Source organism: Amblyomma maculatum, chromosome 5 (genome assembly GCF_055883805.1).
Source record: "Amblyomma maculatum isolate TAMU_Amacu chromosome 5, ASM5588380v1, whole genome shotgun sequence".
Taxonomy (NCBI): domain Eukaryota; kingdom Metazoa; phylum Arthropoda; class Arachnida; order Ixodida; family Ixodidae; genus Amblyomma; species Amblyomma maculatum.
In genome coordinates, this window is record NC_139348.1 from 136409258 (window position 1) to 136428462 (window position 19205).

The 19205-nt window shown below is 44.2% G+C and overlaps 1 protein-coding gene across 3 annotated transcripts in view; it reads right to left on the reverse strand.

The window, feature by feature from the left end:
* The window catches only part of LOC146189674 (TOM1-like protein 2), a 32382-nt gene extending 13235 nt beyond the window's left edge, over window positions 1-19147 (reverse strand). For 2 of the 3 annotated variants that reach the window (XM_084604444.1, XM_084604443.1), the window contains exons 1-9: window positions 18936-19146; window positions 14354-14438; window positions 13319-13403; window positions 8876-9022; window positions 7587-7721; window positions 6538-6795; window positions 5620-5698; window positions 2611-2750; window positions 668-743 (exon numbers count right to left, since the gene is read on the reverse strand). In XM_084604444.1, the coding sequence (XP_084460570.1) occupies window positions 668-743; window positions 2611-2750; window positions 5620-5698; window positions 6538-6795; window positions 7587-7721; window positions 8876-9022; window positions 13319-13403; window positions 14354-14438; window positions 18936-18999 (1069 nt within the window). In that variant the 5' untranslated portion in view covers window positions 19000-19146. Of the gene's footprint in view, window positions 1-667; window positions 744-2610; window positions 2751-5619; window positions 5699-6537; window positions 6796-7586; window positions 7722-8875; window positions 9023-13318; window positions 13404-14353; window positions 14439-18935 lie in introns of all 3 variants that reach the window. The other variant, XM_084604445.1, reaches the window with a different exon arrangement.
* Between the last annotated feature and the right edge of the window lie 58 nt (window positions 19148-19205).

Genomic DNA, 19205 nt, shown 5'->3' on the forward strand with positions numbered 1-19205 from the left:
GAAATATATAGAACAGGGAATCCCAGGGATACGTAAGCCATTTTCTTTTCGTGGCAGAGTGTTCTGAGAAGGTAGAGCCAATTAAGCTGGCAGCGTATTTTTTTTTTCGTTCCACAATGATAGGTAATTAGCGATTGCTAATTACATAACCATGACGAAAGGTAAAAGCACACAGGAAAACACACACTGTGTGTGTCTTCCTGTGCGATTTTACATTTCGTCAAGTTGCAATGCACCATCTAGCCCACCTTCAAGTTTTGTTAAGCTAATAATTACACAGCTAACCTGTTCCATTCTGGCTCCAGAATTAAAAATATCTTGGTCTGGAAGCTGTATAGATCATGTCGAAAAACAGCAGATTGAGTATTTTGAGGGCCGGCTAGATCAACTGAACACTGTGATAAAAAAAATATATAACATTAAAAATTAGGTCACACGGCTCTTGACGACACTGTCGCTTTCACTGAGCTACGACACTGCCTTTATTAAAATTTAGATCAAATTTAGCTGAGACACCCAGTATACAGCCACCATGGCAAGGCTTTTTTGTTCAGCCTTTCTCGCCTGCTGTTGGAAGACTGAGCCGCATTTCTTAAGTGAAAATTCGTCAGCCAGAAATCAATTTAGACATTCAATGTAAAAAAGTCAGATTTCTTCCGAAACTTACCAAGCTTCTGGAAATCGCTGGTCACATCTGGCTCCCCCAGGTCAATAAGGGGTGCTGCGTCCGCTGCAGACGAACCCTGCAATGTCAAGACAACATGTACCCACACCACCACTGGTAAATAACAACAACAAAAACAACAATAAATGAATAAAACTACAAAATATTGCAGGCCGGTCAAAGCCTACAAGGACACGTGCAACCACGCCCTGCCACACAAGAAAATTCTCTGGCATGCTGCTATGCGCTGAAGATGTATACAAGCATTTGCTGTTAAATTTTGTGCAAAGTCACCACAGCATATGCATTACACACTTCCAGAGCCTCACCAAATAGACAAACATAAATGTCATTCTCTTGGACCTTACCAAGGCAAGAGAAAGAAACCTTAAAACATTAAAATGGAGTTCTTAAACAATAATGCATTCATTGAAGTAACCACGAACACTTAATCCGGAAATCTATTATGGAATTCAGGAACTTAGTGCGTCTTGCTCTACAAAAGCTGGTATCAGATTTGGGATAACCAAATTGCGCTCTCCATGAAAAATACGGGGAAGAACGTAGGTAATCTTAAACTCTGAGGGCCAAAAATGCCTTACGACAGCTGTCGAGAAAAACAGTGCATAGAAAGATGGGAACTACAGCGTTTGGACGAGGTCACTTTATAATGGGATAGCGTAGTGGTAGGTGATTGTTAGTATAATAATAATAACTTCAAAGCATGATTGAAATTCACCAGAAAAGAAATTTACATAAAATTTTGCATCAACAAAAATTTCAGCGGCCTTTTTTTCTCCATCTAAAATAGAAATTAAAAACTGGGGGACACTTAGCTTCCGGCTTTAAGGGTATGACACAAAGCGTTGATGGCTCCCACTGGCCAGCCCCCTTTGCAGATTCTCGTTTATGTCTGTTCCCTTTGCTACTCACGTGATCAGTAACCCTTTAATTTGTGCCCTTATTTTCCCACACGTACTCATAAGCACAAAGTTGCAAGCTACCACTTTATATGAAATACTGCTCAACATAGACACAGTTGAACCTCGCTATAATGAACACAAAGCAAATTATCGGATAAAACTAATTGGTTTATCTACGCTTTATTTCTATGGGAATTTTCTATATATAACAAAACAAAAACTAAAAATTTGACGCTTGATAGATCGTGCGTTTTTGCGCCCTTGAGTCGTTCATATTAGCGCGCATTTTGTTTCGTTTTATTAGCAGACTTATTTGCAGGAATTTGCACACATACGGTACTTTTAAAATGAATATTAGATATAAAGAACAAATTCTTGCGCCTCGTACTGCTTTCATTATAATGAGGTTCGACTGTATAACCCCTCGCTTTAACCACAAGAAAGGACCTAACAAACAATTGACGAAACAACCAGATGCTCCCATCCCTGTGGGATCCAAACCCTCCATACTTCTGAATTTCGCGACCGGATGCAAAACTTGAAATGCTAAGGGTTCGAATTACGTTGACGGCATGTATTTTTTTTTTCCGTCTACTTTCTAGTAATTTACCTCCACGCTCCATTAGTACTTCCCATTAATAACAAAAATTCCTTTATCTCAGAGACTGTAGGCCTTCTTTTGCACCTTGCAATGAAGCTCCTCATTTTTCTTTCATGTGCTTGCTGACTCTATTTAACCTGCATGGCCTAGAGGCAGCATGTCTAGCAAGGATCCTGGAAGGCTGGATTCTGGTCGCCCCCTTCCGCCTCAAAGGTGAAGCCTGAATTGACACGGCCTGCCATGCCACCTGCCAACTATCACCTGCCAAAGCCATCATCTCCATGATTTTTCGCCGACAATGCTGGATTTTATGAACAATGGGGCGTTTAACGCTGTCACGTAAAAAATTTCACGAAGAACCGAATTACTAACTTGCGAGCAACCTCAGGGAACCACAAGCATGTGTCGAGCCCCTCACCCACCTCACTCTGAGCGATGTTGACCGTGGCAGCAGCCGGGGTGTCCTTGACCTGCCCCGTGACAATGGCCGTCCTCCGCTTCTCAAAGCGTTCGTAACGCAGGAACAAATTGTTCATGTCGTCGTTGATCCGCAAAAGTTCACCTGCCGTTTATCGGGGGTAGACAATGAGAGAGCAGACTGTGTAAAGTGGCACAGGGCCAAACAAAAGCGGCTCACATGCCAAGCTAATGTTTACAAAATACAAGGTAAGCAATAGGTGTCACTTCTAGCTTAAAGGGACACAATAATCATAGGTCTGTATTTAGCAGCTTACTAAAGAACTGCATCATAATTGTACAAAGGTGCCATCCCAACCATGCAGAATTTGAAAAACAACCAATAAATATTTGCAATGACCTATAAAATTACAATAAAATTTGCAATGACTTGTGTCCGCACACGTAAATTCGCATACGAAACTTACCGTATTTACTCGAAGGTAACGCGAGGGGAGACTTTCCATATTGCCCAGTGGAAAAAAAATAAAACCACGAATGTAACACGAGATGATCGCTTGAAAAAGTACCTTTAATAGACATTATGACCATTGCAGTCTAATCAAAAACGCTCATTTGTCGTTGTCGTTGGAGGCAAAGTTCTCGGAAACTGAGCCTTCCTTTTCACTCTCGTCCTCCCAGATGATTTGGAAGCCTTTACGGTCAGGCTCACATTAAAAAATCACCTCCCATTGCATCTGCCACCTATGTAAGGTAGATTAGTAGTCTAGTCGTCGAGCTGCTGCAGAATTTCCGATTTCTTCTGCTATCACAATAGCTTTTAGGCAAGCGCCATACCGTGCATGGCGCGTTGCCATCGTGCGAAATGCGATAACAGAAGTAAACGCGCTAATCCACTGTGCATGATGCGACAAGCGCGTGAACAAGGGCACGTGATTCTGAGCTCACAAACAAAAGGTGCAACGTTTTGTCTTTGGATAGATTGGGATTTGGCTATTTGGCTTCCCTGGTACCCACGTTGCCAACATAACATCGTAAAACTGTAAAAACCGAAACAGAATGGTGGCGGATTCAATATAGCTGCACCCCGACGCTGCTTTAGGCCAACCCAATCGCAGGATGACGTGAGGGTAGACTTTCAGAGCCAAAAATCATTAAAAAAATTCGCGTTACATTCGAGTAAATATGGTATTATTATTACAAAAGAATGACAAGATAATAGTACCAATGCAGAAGCTGCATATGCATTCCATTGGGATGGTTGCGCACAAGGCAATATAAGAAAATACCACTGTCGCTGCAACGGTAAGAAAAAAGTGCCTGAATACGATACTTGGTAATGCAAAATTTGAGTGCACTTCAAAAGATATTTTGGTTTTACGATAAGCTGAGGTAAAGAATTCGACGGACGTTTCTATACACATGCAGTTAGAGACTACTCTGCATTTTCCCGCACAACCGCCCATGATCTGGCACTCAATTCCTTCCTAGTTCTTGCCTGCCATCAAAGAGGTGCCAGCACTGGTAGCACCATTGTGCCTCACTCACCTCATCGTGAGTGGTGCCCCTCTACCTTTCCACTGCTGTACCCTCTTTTTCCATTTTTAGGGCAACAGCCTTCCATGGCTCATGAGTGAAATTCTCAGCATATGTTCGCAGAAAGCAGAAACACAGATGTCCTGTATGTTTGTATCGAAATTGTCACACAGCCGTTCCTTGCGCTGCATTCAGGGTGGTGTCACACCATTTCGCTTCCCATTTATAGCATCCATCAGCCAGTCAAGTTTGATCCTAGTTGGTGAGAGATTCAAATCGACGACATACGTATTGTCCAACTGTGTGCCACTCACTGCAAGTGTAGGCGTCCCCGAGAAGTAAGGCAGCCACTGTCCTTTTCCTTTCCCCGAAAACTGAACCAACCAAAAGCGTTCAGCACTTCCTCTCAATGATAGGCCAGAAAAACCGTGCCGAGCAGTGCTTTTGCACATATTAATTGAGTCAAACAAGAGTTAAAGAAGACGTTCAACATTTTGCCACGTTCTGTGGAAATCTCTCAATGAAAAACTGCCAAGAACATCCGTGCCAAGTCATGCCTTTCTCCTTTTGCACATAATAACTGGTTTAAGCAAAGTTAGACCGTGGCTGATTTTTTTAACCCTATGCTTATATCTTCCAAGACTGCTGTCCTCTTCAAGAATTCTCTAGCCATATCCCCCTCCTCTACATTCATTCTTGGCCTCCTGTTGTACACCACTTCACTCTCGTCATAGCCTTCTGCGTTCATGATGCGGTCGGGTTTCCCGGGCCTAGGCTAATCACCTGCACGATCACAAGACACATTCTCTTGCTGTAGTCATCCTTTTGAAAATTTCGTGCGGCATCAGCCTCAGACTGCACTTCTTTTCAGCCCTTCTCTTAACCGCCTCCTTCGGTGACAGCCAACTTCTGGGTTTTTCCCATCACAGCCACCATCTTCCTTTCTACTTTCCACCATGCCGTCAAACCACTAGGCCAACCGTTGCCGTGCGCTCTCTACTTTGAACGTGGGGAAACGATTGACATCCCTTCTGTCTGCCACCTGCCAGCCATGGAAGATGGCAGGTGGTGCTACACTCTGCTACCCCCTGCGCTGGCATGTGCCCAGTTATGCTGACGACCATGCCTACAAAACGAAATACAGGCGTGCGCCAAAAGATATTGTAGAATAGTCACCAATTGGTAACTGAAAATGTTACCCTTAAGCAGGGGTGTGACAACGAAGAATTTTTGGTCTTTTTTCTCTCACATTTTTTGATGCTCAGCTGTCACTGCATTTGCTGCTCATTGTTTCCAGCATTGGCCTTCCCAACAGACCCAGCTGTTGAACTATCTGAACCATAAGCAATCACATCTTCCTCCCAATACCTCCCGCCTCCCATTTCAAAGCAATCGTTCTACTTTCTAAGTGAGTGTGTGTGTGAGTGAATGAGTGAGAGAGAGAGAGAGGCTGGCTTTCGACGTATTATGTTACCCACCTGTGACCTCTTCGTTGGCCACCTTGTTGATGAGCTCTACCACCCTTGTCTGCATGGCATGGCAGGTCTTCTGCAGTTCCTGCACCAAGAGGAAGCACAGCCCGGTCAAGATAAAAATCACAAGACAACTTTATGGGGAAATGAGAGGCTCGTCATGACATACATATGTAGAAGCATCATAGGTTCAGATCCCTCTGGCGGCATGTGGCTGTTTTTTTTTTCTCCTACTTTCAAACCAATTAATTTTCAGCCATAAATTGATTGAACACTATAAATAATAATTAAAAAATCATTATTTTATGCGCTCTTCGATTTTGATGGCTATTGGCTTCCTTAATATAAAGATATCCAGTCATAAGCCAAGCCACATGTCCATCAGGAGACAAGTTTGTCAATCAAGCCCCCGCCAATGGAAGACTATCAGGCATTCAGTCTTAAACTGGCCAACTTTTCAAAACTTGCTCGGAGCCAATAAAAATTCCCTAGGCGGAAGGTGCACCAAGGGAGCCACTACACAACATATCAGTAAATGGCATCGAAAAAATGACAATACAAAAGAAATCACGTGTTTTGTTCACGAAAACTGCAAAATAACACAGTAGCCGACAAATACTTTAAACTTCAAAAAATCCAAACTTGCGTGATAGTTTGCACTTCTTGGCAATATCTAGTGTGAAAGCACTGGAGGTTCAGTACCTAGCTAAATCATCTAACGCTTGTATGCCCAAAAGGCATAGCAAAACAATTTCGAAAGCGCAAGAGAGGAAGATGTGAGTGTGCGTGCAAAAGGAGCACTTCAGATGTTTCGGTGGCGCAGACAGTCACAGGAATGAATCCACCGACAACTCCGCAGGACCAAAGTTTCAGCTCATGCATCACTCGTAGGAGAGAAGCCATGACAGTGAAGGGTGCACCCACCTGCAATAGCTCCCACTCGCTGCGTTGCTCCTGTCCGGGCACCAGCTCTGTGAGCATCTCACCAAAGACAGTCATGTTGCGTTGCACAATGTCCAGCTCCCGGCGCAGTTTACTCAGCTGCTCAGGTGTCAGCCCTACGGGGCTTGGGGGCAGAGCCCCAGACTCCACCTCGCTCTGCGCGATGGGGCGGCCGCCGTGGGCCACGTATGGGTTCACCCTGGGCAGGGTGGATGGCGGCGGTGCTGTCAGCGGAATGCTCTGCAAAAAAGGGGAGGGTGCGGGGAGAGTAGTGAGTATAAAGGACAGTGATCATCAGCAGGCAAGTACGGCTCAGTGCACTCTGAGGTAGGCGATCCACTTATGGCCTTCCGAAGCATGCATCAACTGTCTTTCCCTGTTTGAAAACATGGCATCTAAAAATAAAGGTTCTCCACTTTATCAGCCTTGAGGGACCCAAATAGGTTTGGAAAGGAGCTGAGACACCCTGAGTGTCCAGGCTTCCACCTCCAGACTAGTGAATAATGTGACCATACAAAAAAGCATACAAGACAGAAGACCACTAAAAAAACATTGAAATTCAGCTAATAACAGCCGGACATATAGTAAAAAATGTCTGCTGTAAGAAATTATGGTATCACGAGTCTTAAAGATTACAAAACACACTCCAAGGAACACGATGGCTCTTTGAAACCAGTTTGAGAATCCCTGCTTGAAATAAATGGGGGACAGCCAATTAAATGTGAGCCTGACGTTACCCCATTCTTACCCCTACCATTTTTCGTTCTATAGCTCTCTTCGTTGTCCTTAACTTCCGCAGATGAGAAAACTTATTTCCCCCTAGAGATGTAAAAACACACTTATTTTAAAGTGGAGGACCATTGCCTGCAACTAAAATATTGGCAAGGAAGACACGATTAAGAAGTTTTACTTCCACTGGTAGAGAGGGTGATGCAGTGATTGTTTACCCAACCACGGCGGTGCCCACTTAATCACAAAGGGCCATCTCCGGAGATAGGCTGCATAAGCCAAGTGACAGCACCCCACCTCACCCTCTGCGGTGTGTAGATGGGAGCCATGCTGTCCAGGTCCGTCATGGGAAACTCGACACCCTTGTTCTTGAGGTCCGTGTACACCTGGACTACTCCCTGCATGTCTGGGTGGGTGCGGAATGCATCTGCCCAGCTCTGGAAAACGATGAACAAAAAAAGAACAGACAGGACCAACTTAACATGCAGGAAGAGAAGAATGTCACCTGAGGAACATGCCACAAGTCCTCATTCATGATCATAGACGGCAACTGCCATAGCCAGATGCGGCCTTTTCTGAAACTATGACTGGCCTTGGTGGAAGGATGCACGCGTAAGCATACCCTTTCCAAGACAGACGTTTTTAACAATTAGCAATGGCAGACATTAAAAAAAAGAAAAAGAAAGAAACAGCTTCGAAAACTAGCTTTGACGACCTCCCTTTCAATATACTACTACATTTAAAGCCCCATGCAGTGCTTTACTGCAATCTTATTTATTCAAATGAGTGTGGCATTGTTTTATAACAGAACCGTAAGGATGGCTCATTTGGCGTCTGCTGTGGTTACTACCACAGTATGTGCTTTCCAGTACGTGGTTACCAGTACATGTTTTCACCTGAAGCATGACACTGTGGTAAGTTCCACTGGCACTAAACTTGCAAAGCAACAGCTGTGCCCAGAGCCTGACTATCAGACATCGCAAGCTTGTCACAACACCAATTAAATTATTTACCTTAGTTGAAGTTACTTACAGAGCTACTGACGTGCCACGGAGTTACTGCTGCCACAATGATTCGTAATGTTCTAGAGAACCATTTCAATGCACACTCCAGAGAGAAGTGATCTCCATCTCTTCAGAACTCCACCGTTGCTAACAGAACAACAAGGTGCCATTCTTGCAATGGCACACCACTGCCTTGTAATAGACTGGATGCTTTGGCCATACCAAACCTCTGAGTAAGCGCCACCTAGTGACAAAACAGGTGCTGTACTAGGACGAGAAACACAACCATAAGATTGAAGAAATTTAATCAGTGTTTAGGTGCAGTACATAGAAACTGCTTCTGGATGAGGAAGATGGCAGGGTCTCCTTGGCATAGGTTACCCCCCTTTTTGTATGCACAAAATAAACTGCGGTGTGTACAGGTTATGTATTACCCTTTAGGTCATATGCTGAGATACCCGAGAGTGAAGGCAACCGCTTAGAAATGCCCGAAAAGCAACCGGAAGTTGTGGCTTTGTGCCACTGACAGATTTATAAATTGTGCATGAGCGAGAAAGGAAGATGTTGAGGGGATGAAAAGCGATCACCTGAATGAGGCTGAGCACTTTCTCCTGCACGGCCGTGGGCGGGTCATTCTTGGGCCCAATCATCTTGACCAGGTCCTGGATGAAGTCCTTCTGGGACACCAGCAGGTGGAACCGCCGGCCACAGTTTTTCACACACGTCTCCAGCACCTAAGAGGAGGCGGGAGAGAGAGAGACACCAGCAGAAAAGAGAGCACCACTGTAAACCACTGTTCTCGACAGTATGGACCCGCAGACCTATACTACATGTCTCCCATGGATAGCGCTGCAACTGAGGTGCATGCTATACTCCCTTAACTTGTATAAATTGTAAAACTTTAAAGATCCCCAGGTGGTCGAAATTACTAAAGAGTCCTCCACTACCAGCACCCCTTTCTCTCTTTCCACTTTCACTCCCACCTTCCTCCCTTTTCTTACAGTGAGGGTCAGGTGTCCACAGAACAAGTGTAACAGATACTGCGGCTTTCCTTTCCTGTGAACCAATTATTATTATTATTATTATAAAACGGGAACGAATAAAGGAAGGGAGAAAAAAAAAGGGTTGAAAGCAAAAATAAAAAAAAATTAAAAAGCTAAAGGAAAGGACAAGGACAGAAATGAAGAAAAACCAACAGACACAAGGAATTAAAAAGGAAAAAGGGAGCCTTGAAGCCAACACTACGAATTTAAATTATTTGTTAGCACCAAGCGACACACACTGTACACGTAAAGGAGTGTCAAGCAGATGTCACGTTCGATGGGACCTAAAATGACTGGCTGCATACGAACACGAAGGCCCTAGTGTTAATGAAATTCGGGCACCTCGTGAATAGGCATTCAGTGCATGCCCAGTGAGAGGAAGCTTGGAAGCGACAAGCAAGCACGGGGGAAATAAATTATGGGATAGGAAACGCATACCGAAAAGGAGGCGGGAAGGGGGGGGGGGGGGGGGGGGGGGGCGTCGGTGCCTAGGGAGCGGGCCAACTCATTAATGCCACTCAGCAACACGGACAATCCAACAGCAGCACAACAGAGAAAGATCGTAAAAGCCGACACCAATTGTGGCAGCTGGGAGTGAATAGGAAAGTAGGCATGTGCTTGCCACACTGAGACGGGGAACAGATTTGAATTACCTTTTTTACAGGTGTCCCAGCATGCCTTGGGACAATGCTGGCTAATTGTAATATTTCTCCTATTTCAGCCTCACAAACTGCGCAATACACAGCGTGCGTCTCTAATGCATACAAATTTCGTGACACCATCTAGGCTGCTAATTAAGGACTACTTTAAGTGGCTAGCTTTAGCAACTCAATGAATGCACACCAGGAGAGAACTTCTTTACTGCTGCACTTTAGGCTGCTAATTAAGGACTACTTTAAGTGGCTAGCTTTAGCAACTCAATGAATGCACACCAGGAGAGAACTTCTTTACTGCTGCACTTTGAAAACGAGCTGCAATAAAGCATTTAGTACTAAATATTACATGCCGACAAAAAGTGTTGACACACACAAATGCAGTGAGAAAGATAGAAATATATTTATATAGCAGAAAAATCTGGGCAATGATAGTGCTTTTTTATTCGAAGTAATCTGGGCAATTCATCGTGTGTACGCAAAAAGGAAGGCTTCACTTGCAGAATTGGGTACAAGCTATTTGAAGCTAATTGGTATTGCTGGTAAAAACACCCCAGCACAATCTAAGCTTTCAAATGGTTCATCAAATTTTAGATACACCCTAATTACAAACTCCCAGGAATGCACTCAATTTCAACCAATACAATATTGAAAAATTAAAGAAAAAAAAAAAAACATTGTACGGCCCTAGCACTGATAAAATGTAAAAGAATGACTAATCTCAGCTGATACACACCATCTCGCTCAATAATAATTATGTGCACCCATGCGGGTAGCTAATGCTGCATTTGACCAACTAGCTCTACTTTCTACGGCGTCCATTCCTAATGCACATTTGGCAGCTACCTGTGCACTGATGCCCTTCATAATGCAAACATCATGAGAGGCACGCTCAATTACATTCAAATGCACTGCATTATCTCCTGATGTTACAATTTTGCCTGTGTGTTGTTCACAGGTAGGTCAATAATGGCTAGAAAGCAAGAATGGCCTCTAGGGAAGAACGCATGGTGTCCAATTAGGACAGCCTTCAAAAAGTAACAATGCACTCATAATAGAATTCCCAATGCGACGTAACAGGAAATATTTTCTGCCAGTTACGTAATCAGATAAGAGTGCACTAGATAGGCTGACTTCCACAAAGAACTTCAACAATGACACATAGCTCTGATACGAGCACACACCACAAAGAAGAGATGAATAAAACAGTGCAAATGGGAATTCCCTCATAACTACATATCTTTAGTTTAATGTTTCAACAACTTCTACTGTCTGAAAACAGGCGTGGGCCATTGATTCATCTGCCCAGCACGGTCAATGCCCAGTAGATGCTATCGCCATCTATGAACCGGCAACGGCACCAACCTTTTCATTCTTTCTTTCCTTCTTTCCCCTAACCCCTCTGACTATATAATACCCCTTGATCTGGAAATAAACCGTCGTTCTTTTGGCCTGGCTACGCTGTCAGATGCATCACTCGGGAGCGGCGTTCCCATTGACTACGCCTTTCCAACAGTGGCGTTCCCATTGACTGCGCCTTTCCAACAGTGGCGACGAGGCTGAAGCGAGGATATCGGGCCCAGGACAGCGCCAGACATGGGTCACAAGCTACCGGACTTCGATGAGGAAAAAGATAAGATAATGATCTTACGAATTCTCAAGAAGCAAAGAATGTGTCAAACTGCACTGAGCCACAATAGCGTGTTAACCAGAAAGAAACGACATAAAACTGAACAAACATAAGAAAAGATGGACGAACAAGTGCTTTACTTTCATGCCATTCCCCCCTGTCCACACTACTTGGCAGAGCTTTGAACTCTATTGAATTTTCAATCGAGTGGCATATCTTCCTGAGCAATAAATCAAAGCATTGCCAGGACACATTTTTGCGTTTTTTTCACAGACTAATACATAGCGGGGATGGTGGCACCATTAGAAACGGAAACTTGTGATCTAGCAAGCTAAAGCTTTCCCATGCAGCACAGTCAAAGTTAAAATTTAAAAAGTAGCAAAAAATATTATTAATGCTGCTGTATGCTAGTTAAAAATCTGTCTAATGCAACTGCTACTACAAAAGGTTCATCTTGTCATGAATGTCTTTGCAACCGCCTAGATTTAAATTATGAGGCCGCACAAAGAGTGAAACTTGCCGGGACCACCACAGCGGCCATGACCTATGTTTTATCTAATAGTTTCATTAATATGCTGTAGTTTAGGAAGAAAAGCAAACTAATGAACAAACAACAACTGAATTTACTGGTTAATCAAAAAGGGAGCACTTTCAAACACGTCTGTTTCACTCAAAGCTCGTTTAGCGACTGTTTGCCACTGAGTCCCACTGACGCCTTCCTCGTCTCCGCTCCCCCCGTCCTCGCCCTGAAGCCCCTCTTTTCTCTCGACTTGAGGCTCCGGCGTCGAGCGAGGCTTTCCAGGAACTTTGAGCGTCTAGCACCGTCCAGGGTGTCTAGCGGCGTCCTCCTCGAAGGGGCCAGGAGGTCATAAATTAGACTGCCCGAGTGTCCGATAGAGCGGGGGCGGTAGTCCAAGCATCCCCCGCGCGGACAACTGTTCTTTCGCGAACAATGTTCATTTGCAACAACCTAAGCTGTAGTGGACGCCTCATTTGCAGTTTGGCGCTGCGTCATATGACGATCAGATTCTTTTTAAGCCTTTCCAAAGAAACAAGAAGTCCATCACCACCGGGAATCGAACCAATATCCCTCGAATTCCCAGCTGAGCGCACTAACAACTCCTCCACGCCAAGCTCATGAGAAAATGATTGCAATTCTCCTTGTTTAGCGTGAGGTTGATAGCAGCGATGAAAATGATAATGATGATAGTAGCGATGATAACGATGCTGCGTATAGTGATAATAATAATGACCGTAGCAGCGATGACAATGACGATGCAGTAAGTGAAAACAATCCTCTAAAAGTGGCTTTCGTCACTTCCGCTCTTAAGCAGACTTAAGCACAGTCTGATATATATATATATATATATTTTTTTATAAAGAGGGAAAAATGCTGATTCCGTATATATGTTGAAGCAGCACCACTCGCTACAAAAGGTGCTATGATGGGAGGTTGTCAACTTGCCTTGATCGGCTCCTAGCTTCTTTACGCACCAAGTACTAAAGCAGAGTATAAAACACAGTTTCACAATTCCACAGCCATCAGAACAATTCAGCTCTACTAATCTGTTCTTCTGCAGTACATCATTATCATAACCATCAAGCAGCAAGCAGTCGACGCAGATTGTCACCGACAAGCAACATCGTGCTAGGTTATTTTTATAGTGATAAGTAGAGATAAGTCAAGTGCCTGAGAATACTCACAGTGAGGGTGTACATGACCACGGTGTAATTCTTGCCCGCGTTCTGTAGCAGCCTCTTGCGAATCGCACGTATCGCATCTTTTGGTCTGTACAAGCAGTAAGAACAGAGAGGAAAAAACAAAACAAAAACGAAGACTCATTCTGACTATCCCACTTTCAGTAACTTCAAGCACTGTACTAGTCACATGAATGATTTGTTTCCTGGTTGCCTTTTGTACACTAAATTAACAAATTAACAACAACAACAAAAAAGAACATGTAAGGGTGCGTTGAAGGCCCTGTTCTACGACCATCTGCAAAAATGGCTTTTTGCCCATAAAAGATAAAACAAAATACTAACACAGTTCACTACCATATCTATAACGCCTTTTAACTATACGTCAATAGGTAGAGTAAGCCAAGCCTCTAAATTGTGCATGCAAAAGGAGGCAGATAGTATATTGCAACCCTTTATGGATTTTGTGACGGTTCCACTTTTTTTTTTTTTTGCATTATCTCAATACCTCAATACTTAAGTAAGAACTTGGACAACTACAAGATGAAATATACTGCATATTACTCGCTTGCCAAGCACAACTTTCAAGTGGAAATTGATGCATAAAAATGAGCCAGAGACATAGCTTGTCTTTTTTTGAGGTCACGTCTTGCAACAAGAAAATCTGCTTCTCAGATTCTTGTGCAAAATTTTTGCAGTCCACTTCGTGTGTACTGAAGAATTGGCTATTCTATACATTTTGTGGTATGCACATTTCTTCCACACTTCATTTTATTTTGTATTCCCTTCTGTTTCTTCTACTTAATTTCCCGATTAGTGTTCAGGTAAACGCTTTCTCTCTTACTGGCATGAGCAGTATTTTAAGTGAATAAATAAGACAAACAGCGGTCAAGCAAAATTTCTACACTGACCAAAGAACACGTAACAAGTTTTGGGAGAGAAAGTCATAGGTTCAAATAACAATAAACAAGTTTTAAGCTGGATTTTGAAACAACATAATCCATGCCAAACATGAACGAGCTAACGGGCGAAAAGAATTACCCTTCGTCAGTGTCGTTGACAATATCGCAAATTTCCATGTTAAGCGCCCAGTTTTCAGAGGCCAGCGAAGCATCTGTAGCTTGCTCTGCAATGACAGGCCACAAGTGAAAACATCAAACATCACCACCACCACTACTACCAATCATGAAAATAACGGTAATGACAACTAATAAGCCACACAAGTGAGCAAAGCGCTTCACAAAACAGAATCCATGCTAGGGATCGGATTCTTCCTGTTATCATTACCAGCATTGGGATGATGATGGATCCTCACAATGTCAGCATGAGATAAGCTTACAGCTAACGAGACACCACCTATGCAAGAGGTTAGAGGCACATACCGAAGTATGTTGGTGCATGCTTAGCAAACTGAATAGTAAATGCACACAGGTGTGAACAAGACAAAAAGGGGAAAAACACTGTCTGTATACTTTCACACTTTTTGGACTTTTTCCATATTTTTTATACGATAAGGCACGCAGACATCTGCTACTTGGCATCTTAAGACAAAATGCATGATTCTGAATTACAATAATGTGCACGAATGGGAACAACAGGTAGTGGTCAAAGAAGTTTCGGCTTTGCTATACTAGTAAGTGATTCTTTCATGCCAAAAGTATGGCTGTCGGCCTCAGTATGAAGGATCCGAATCCATTTCAACCACTTAGAGCTGTAAAATAACTTAGTCAAATTAAACAAAATGAAATAAAATTTAAATTTTGCTTTTATTATGTCAACCAAGAAATCAGTAACACTTCTCTGCCATTTCATGCAAAGAAGAGTAACAGTCATATAAAAATATGTGACACAGGAGTTCAGAGCATTCAGTTCAATCTGCTTCAGTCATCAACAATGAAAGGTGACTCATGGCCACTTGAGCTATCTGTGCCAGGTCTGAAAGATAGCGGATGCTGCCTAACAAAGGCTTGTTACTGCTCCTAAATGAAACACACACAACAACCTTTTCAAGCTCCAACTCGAACAAGCACACAGGTGTTTAAGGTCAGCATTTGGTGAATTTTGTTAAATGATCTGTGTCTGTGCATTCAGGTGAGTCCACATGTTTTCCAGCTCACATGCGTCGAGAGAACATATACTAAGGAGGAAGTGGGATAGACTGGGGATGTGGCAAAAGGTGTGGGGTGACAGGTGGCAGCGAACGCGGCAACCTTGTGCCTCGCTTTACGATGCCTCAGTGGCAGAAATGTGATCCCAATGCTTCTGCTAGTTATAACAGTTATTGCTTGTTGTTCATACCTAGCAAAATTATGATAGTGACAAATGGGCTTTGGTTAACGGCATTCACCTTACCCAAGATTTCTTTTTGCGGAAACTCAACCTAACAAAGCGTTATTGCCTACAAAATGTGCTTGGAAACCACTACAAAGAATGTGGAGCAATCAATTTGCCCCAATACTTAAAGAAAAGAATGTAGCTGTGGAAGATTGCATTAATGGCATGCATAAAAATGCATCACCAGCACCGGATAAAAGTTCTTGGCTTATTTACAATCATGGACACTGATTAACTTCTGTGGTGCAAAATATGACTGGGCAACAAAAAGAAGCCAAGCTGCAGGGGCAGATTTGTGGGTGACTCCTGAAGGAGAAGTTTGAGGTGGGGCGTCTTTTATGCACTACGCCTTCCCGAGACATTCACTGTTGAAAAAAACAATTTTTCATTTTCCCAAGAGTAAATAGGGTGGGAGGAGCCCTCCTCTATCCCTAATATGTCACTACTGCCAGACTGTCATGAAGCCTGTAGTTTCTAGACGCAAGAAAACATTTGAAAATTTCAAACAACAAATTGAATATCCTCCTATTCCATTATTCAAACAAATCAAATAGTATACTGTAAAAATTATTCGAAATGAATAGAATATGTTCTAAATCTTTCAAATATTGGCGCTTGGTTCGAATAACGCTCGGCATCGGTTTCCTTCCAGGGCTGTTTGAAAACAAGGCCGCAACCGAGCCACGTGCTATCAAACAGCAATCAGTATGTGTGGAATGAATGGCTCAGCACTGCTCTGCGGTCCATATATGTGATTATATGTGATTGTGTTAATAATGCTACTGGGTGGCCACTAAGGTTGGATGATGGAACAGAGCTCATGCAAGTTCATCAAATTCCCAACTCCACAGGTCATAGACATATGACTGTCAACTGTTTCATGTTGTGAGGTGTAGCTTTTGTTTATTCTCTTTTCTCATTACAGGGGAGATAATTGGTTCACAGGAAAGGAAAGGCGCTGTTCTGTGGACACCTGTGCCCCACCATAGGAAGGTGGGAGTGAAAGCGGAAAGGGAGAAAGGGGTGCAGTAGTGGAGGACTATGGAGTAATTTGGACCACCTGGGGATCTCATTGCTGCTTCCTTATCGCCTCCATCGAAATACAGCTGCTGGCAATCCGGATCAAAGCCCATTTTTCATATTTTATTCGGTTCTATCACTATTTGGTTTGTATTCGATGTGGTAGCAAATTGAGCCACACTGTTAGCATTTAATGAGGCAGTGGAACTACACTATGCATACTCATTGCTTGGGAAAAGTGCCATTCACTCCACCCCCCCATAGTTTCCATTAATTCGTGTTATAATTTAACTGAACGCTTAAAGCAGAACCCTTTAATGACTCATACTGTCGGCGCCCGGCTGGTCACCCTATAGCTGTCAATCAAATGATGTCATCAGAAGAAGAAAAATTGTATCTTCACCGGGAATTGAACCTCTATCCCTCGGATCCCTAGCCAAGCGCTTTAACCAACTACGCCCCGCCCGGGATCGTGAGAAGCATATTATACTTCTGCTTGTCTACCTTGAGGATTATAGTAGCGATGACAATGACGCTGCAAATTAGTGATAATGGCAATTATGAAAGTGGGGGTGGTGGTGGTGATGACTGTGCAAATTAGTGCTAATTAGAACAAATGTGATGCAACCTGTGCAACAGCAACGCTCAGACTTTCGCATTCTGCAGTGTGGATCCACAGTGCTCTCGGAAATTTTCAGCACTGCAGAGTCTAGTGGGAGTGGCAGCAGTATGCGTAAGAATTTCATGGTGTCAAAGCACACATGAAACAAACACCAAAGCCCACAATGTAAACAAGTACCTCAACATCATTAAACACGAATGCTTTGATGGAGTATCCATTGTCTGCATCACCCAAAATGCTGGCGAAGGACGCCCATTCAAATTGTTCTCTTACGCACGAAAAAAAAAAAAAAAAAAAAAGGTGGAAATCGATGGGAAGTTTTATAGCACTGGAGAGTTCTCGCTTTTCCACGTCACTGCTCAAAGGTTCACTGCGCAGAGTGAGTAGAACACGATCATAGTCATTTTCGCGCAGTCACGGTTATTGGCGGTGCTCTGCACGTTCGTACGGCTGACTTTAACTAAAACTGCCGCAGTCGTCTGCGAGTGATCTCCTCCTCATCTTTTACCGCTTCCGTCTGATTACGCCGAATTGTAAGGCCACACCCAGGTTATTAAGCGAACAAGTGACGATTGCCAGCCCTGCCGCAGGCCCGCAGCACGCCTACACTGCCGCCAAATGAGTCATGTGCGACTTCGCCAAATGAGTCAAGCGCGGGCAACGCACCGCGACGCCCAAAACGCTCCACAGCGCGAAACCGGCTAAACCCCAACAACGAAGCCGACAGCATTCAAGGAAGTCACTGCCCGACTATCGACGACGCGGAACTAGTGGCCACCAAGCCACTACGGCACGCGTAGCGCTCTACCGTCGGCTAGGACCGCCTTGTCAAGGTGCCACATTGATGCGCGTAGTACCGTCTTCTCCTTACAAAAGAACAGAGGCACACATATTCTAAATATAGACACGTCAGACGAGCCTCTCAGTATGGGTCAAACAAAAGCGCGCGAGTACAGGAACGCTACCGCCTTCGTACTCGCTTTCAGCTGGCGCTCAGGTACCGTTGTTGTCCCGACGCTCACGCGGGTAAGTACGGCACCTACGCCGGCCCACGTTGTTGTTTAGGCCGAGTCGGCCGCAGCACTTCCCGTAAGCGAAAACAATCGCTCTGCCCATCCGTGTTACCGGGCGCTCGACGCTTGATGAAAAGAATGCCCGCGCTGTGACAAGAGACGATGACCGTCAACAAGTCGCCGATAACGCGCGTCGCGACGACATCCCGTAGAACGGAAAGCTCAGTCGGTCGCGCGACACTGCATTCGCAGTCTCGGCCGGGCGAGCGACCGACTCATTCCGAATGCAGCGAAATGGCTCATCGTTTCCTGTCGAGACGAAAAAAAAAAAAAAAAAAAAGAAAGGAAACGAAAGAAAAACAAGCGACGCCAAATGAGTGGAGAAGCTCCCCACCGCAACCCGATAGGCGGCTGAGCACACGATCGTACAGTACACGACACTGCACGCGCGAGTAACACGGTCCTAATTACAATTTTCGCCAGCGAGAACGATCACGCACAACCCGAGCTCCGGCGCACATCCCCGTAGATACTCGTTTGCGAGGAAATGGGAACCGTACGGAACACTTTCGCGAGCCCAGCTGATTTGTGTTCGGAGGTGAAGTATAAAAAAAAGAAGGCGAACGAGGCTTACCGATCTTTTGGCCCACGGGCGTGTTGAAGGGGTTCCCCCCTAGCTGGGCCAAAAGCGCCGACATTTTCGCGAACTCCGTGGCTTGTGTCTCTCGCGTTTCGGAACGGTCGTCGCCAGAACACAACACAGGTGCTTATCGCATTAAACGAACGGCGTCCATTAGCGGTACAGCGAAACAGTTGTCTCGCCCATCGCATTCGATCAGTTTCGTATTCAGAGGAGGGCGCCTCCTGGCGTCTTTTCTAAGAAAACGAAAGCAAAACATTTGGG